The sequence below is a fragment of the Gobio gobio genome, assembly GCF_949357685.1.
Source record: "Gobio gobio genome assembly, chromosome: 10".
Lineage (NCBI taxonomy): Eukaryota > Metazoa > Chordata > Actinopteri > Cypriniformes > Gobionidae > Gobio > Gobio gobio.
Genome location: NC_137116.1, coordinates 42,756,814 through 42,760,809, shown reverse-complemented (window position 1 = coordinate 42,760,809; position 3,996 = coordinate 42,756,814). Strand labels below are relative to the sequence as shown.

The following is a 3,996-nucleotide window of genomic DNA, read 5'->3' as shown; positions in this document are numbered from 1 at the left end:
TCGTTGTTTAGATTTTTTTTTTTGCGCATAAAAACTATTCTCGTCGCTTCATAAAATTCTTGTAGAACCACTGTAGTGAGATGGACTTTGTAACGATGTCTTTAGCTTTTATGGGTCTTTGAGTGTAAATTTCATTGCTGCCAATGGAGGCCTTTCTGAGCCATCGGATTTCAACAAAAATACCTTCATTTGTGTTCCGAATATGAACAAAGGTCTTACGGGTATCGGGCGACCTGAGGGTAAATAATTAATGACTGAATTTTCATTTTTGGGTGAACTAACCCTTTAGTGCATCATTTGCTCACTGAAACCAGTTTACTATGAAAGACAAAAAATCTGCTGTGCTTAACTCTGGTACCATGACTAAAATAAATTACACAAAAAATATACCATGATATTCTACCATTATAATCTATATATTATCTATTTATAGTATAAAATTTCAGACTTTTGATTGCAAAATTAATACTATTTGGGTATGCATCAGCCACCTGTGCAAACAAATGATCACTTTTAGAACTTTCTCTACTTTGAAATAATTGCTTAGGTAGACTTATTTATAAATCAATAAATAGTTGATATTTAAATATTAGACATCTCATTATTAGACATTAGTATAACATGTCTGCTGGAGCTGATGTGTGTCAGTTATATAATGCATGTCTCAGAAGTGAAGGTAGGAGCTAAAGACACTGCATTATGACATGACACCAGAAAACATTCTTAAAAAGGAACAACATTTGGGGTTGTACCTTTAAAAATGAATCCCTGAAGTCCCTTGACTATAGGGCAATTCTGACTGCATACTTTTGTTCAACCTTCAATTTATGCAAATACTTTTAAAAGGGACATTATGGCTTATTTTCAGGCACAGAATCAGCCTATTCCACTCTGACTGTCTGTTTTATTGTTCCGTATCTTCTGTCTCTGTGATTTTATAAGCATGACTGGACCGAATCATTCACTTTAACACAATAAATTAAACAGACACAATAGACAAAACAGTTTGCACGCCAACAAAATGAGGCCAAGAGTTATTCTAATACTGAACGCAAAGACCAAACATATCATCGTCATCAAATAGCAATGTCACCAATCTTGGCTCTTTAGTCTCAAGTATTGGCACAATCTACTTTGAATTGAATTGAATTAGCCTCTGCCTTTTTTTCCAACTAAATGTTTCAAAGCAAGTGCCGCAGAAAATGTAAGTGTATTATCTGAATGCAATACAATGTGAATCTGTCCAAATCTCTTGGACAGAATCAGAATTTTTTTAAGGCTATTTTTCCACTTTTGGCTATCGTGCTAGTAATGCTTTAAATATTATTAAATATCAAAGTGCTACACTCACAAAATATATGCATTAAAACACACGCACTAAACAAACAAGTATAAAACAGTATACAAGAATAAAATTCTCAAATAGATCACAAAAAAGCCAGGTGAGCTACCTGAAGAGGTAAACGGAGCAGAACAACTCCATTTGTTCACCAGCCATTAACATATATTTCAGATTTTGTACATTCAGTTATGGATACATTTTATATGAGGTGTCACTGACTAACATGTGCTCAAACTGATGCTGATTGTTATTTGTGTCTTATAGGAATATTCCTAAATCAGTACAGCAATAAGTGTGCAATAATGCATTTTTTGAATCCTGATATGAAGTAGATTTAGGTGTATTGCAATGAATCACACATTAGATTATTCCAGCAATGCTACTAGAGTTATTAACATGCGTCACGCCTGTTGTAGTCGGAGGGTAGAGGCCTTGCCTGGAGGAATTCTGGTGTGTCTGTTGTTTCTGGAGTCAGGAGCGGGGATGCGACTGCCTCTGCCCAGCCCTCGAGCCTTGGACTCAGAAATGAGCATTGTTGTCCTAGCTACACCTGTGCTGACTGTCTTTCCTGAGGGCAAAGAGTAAGAGAAATGCAAACACACAAATACCCGAAAACATTAGTTATTGAGAAACACATTGTGAGATTTTACATAGAGTTTAGCCAAAGTAAACACCATATTTAATTTGAGGAGAACAAAAGAATAAAATGCTGAACAGTCCGTTCAGAATACGTGCACGTGGGAAAGTTGGGGCATGGTGGAGGCCACTTGGGGCAGTTGGGATCCTTAGGTGATTTATGAAGCAATGTGGGGTAGTACATAGTAGGGGCTTGTAGGGGACAGTGTGGGGTTGTAAAGGTCTCATTGAGGCTAAAGGAGATGAATGATCACCTTGTGCGTGTGAGAGAGTGCTCTGCTGTACCGATCTCCTCCGTGAATTCTGTTTACAACCCTCAGGTCCCATGAGGTGAGACTTCCAGGCCTGCACACATAAGACATACACTGTTACACTGCTTTACGAGGAGCGTGTGTGTGTGTGTGTGTGTGTGTGTGTGAGTGAGTGTGTGTGTGAGTGTGTGAGAGAGAGAGATGTCATTCTCACTTTAATACTGTCATTCACTTATCATCATGGGTGTTTATGTAAATAATCTGTACCTATGTACCTATATATATATATATATACACACACACACACACACACACACACACACACACACACACACACACACACACACACACACACACACACACACACACACACACACACACACACACACACACACACACACACACACACACACACACACACACACACACACACACACACACACACACACACACACACACACACACACACACACACACACACACACACACACACACACACACACACACACACACACACACACACACACACACACCAGGCATAACATTATGACCTAATATTGTATCAGTCCCCCTTTTGACCAATTTAAAAATGGTATATTAAAATGTGCCAATTCACAACATTAATACATCCTTTATTAAATCACTGTCGAATTTAAAGCATTTTTACGGATGGTGTTGAAAGCTGAATCGATTCATTCAGTTCTAATAGTGCTTAATACAAGCAGTGTCGTACAAAGAGTGTAAAGCGTCGCATTATTTAAAGGGGAAGTTCAAGCATCAATGAGTAACAAAAACCACACTGAATCAGTATTTATTCTTATTACTAACGTAATAACACGTAATAATTATGTAGTTATGTCTGAGAACAATTTCTTAGCGACTAGGGATTGCACAAATATATAAATATAATTTAGGTCTAGGGCTATACAAGCATCTGGCTACACAATGGTATTACTGCTATTTAGGGCTGGTCCGAATACCCTTTTTTGAGCTTCGAAGCTTCGGTAGTAATCAACACAGAATATTTGAAGCTTCGGAGGGAAGGGGCTGAACATATTCTTCTCTCTAATAAAAGCAGGAATCTCGAGAAGCGGAGCGCCTCATTTGGGCAGGGCTTATATGCTCCGAGAACAGACCCTACACTAGTGATACAAAACACACAGGTCTGTTACGTTCCAGTTTTGATAAATTATAGTAGTAAAAATCATTTTGTTCAGTTAGAGAACAGATGAACTACAATTAAAAACTGAATGTGCCGCAGCACAAACTGCAGCAGGAGTCAGATTTCATTCATCACGAGAGTGAGGAGCTGAATGACAAGATGATGGTGGAAGATTTGGTTTCAAAGTGAAATGTAAAAGCGCCTATTTAAGGGAGTTTGTCATTGTACGGTTTTGTTGTTGTTTTTCATTGACGCTTGCCCATTTTTCCTGCTTCTAACTCATCAACTTTGAGGACATATATACAGTGAGGAAAATAAGTATTTGAACACCCTGCTATTTTGCAAGTTCTCCCACTTAGAAATCATGGAGGGGTCTGAAATTGTCATAGGTGCATGTCCACTGTGAGAGACATAATTTACACATATTTATTTGTATGATACAGCTGCAAATAAGTATTTGAACACCTGTCTATCAGCTAGAATTCTGACCCTCAAAGACCTGTTAGTCTGCCTTTAAAATGTCCACCTCCACTCCATTTTTTATCCTAAATTAGATGCACCTGTTTGAGGTGGTTAGCTGCATAAAGACACCTGTCCACCCCATA

At 38.0% G+C, this 3,996-nt stretch overlaps 1 protein-coding gene across 1 annotated transcript in view; it reads right to left on the bottom strand.

Moving 5' to 3' along the window:
* Positions 1–1,295: 1,295 nt before the first annotated feature.
* Positions 1,296–3,996, bottom strand: part of cep104 (centrosomal protein 104) — a 38,789-nt gene continuing 36,088 nt past the window's right edge. Inside the window, exons 21-22 of the mRNA XM_079826406.1 lie at positions 2,233–2,323; positions 1,296–1,910 (exon numbers count right to left, since the gene is read on the bottom strand). Of these exons, the coding sequence (XP_079682532.1) occupies positions 1,744–1,910; positions 2,233–2,323 (258 nt within the window). The 3' untranslated portion in view covers positions 1,296–1,743. The remainder of the gene's footprint in view (positions 1,911–2,232; positions 2,324–3,996) is intronic.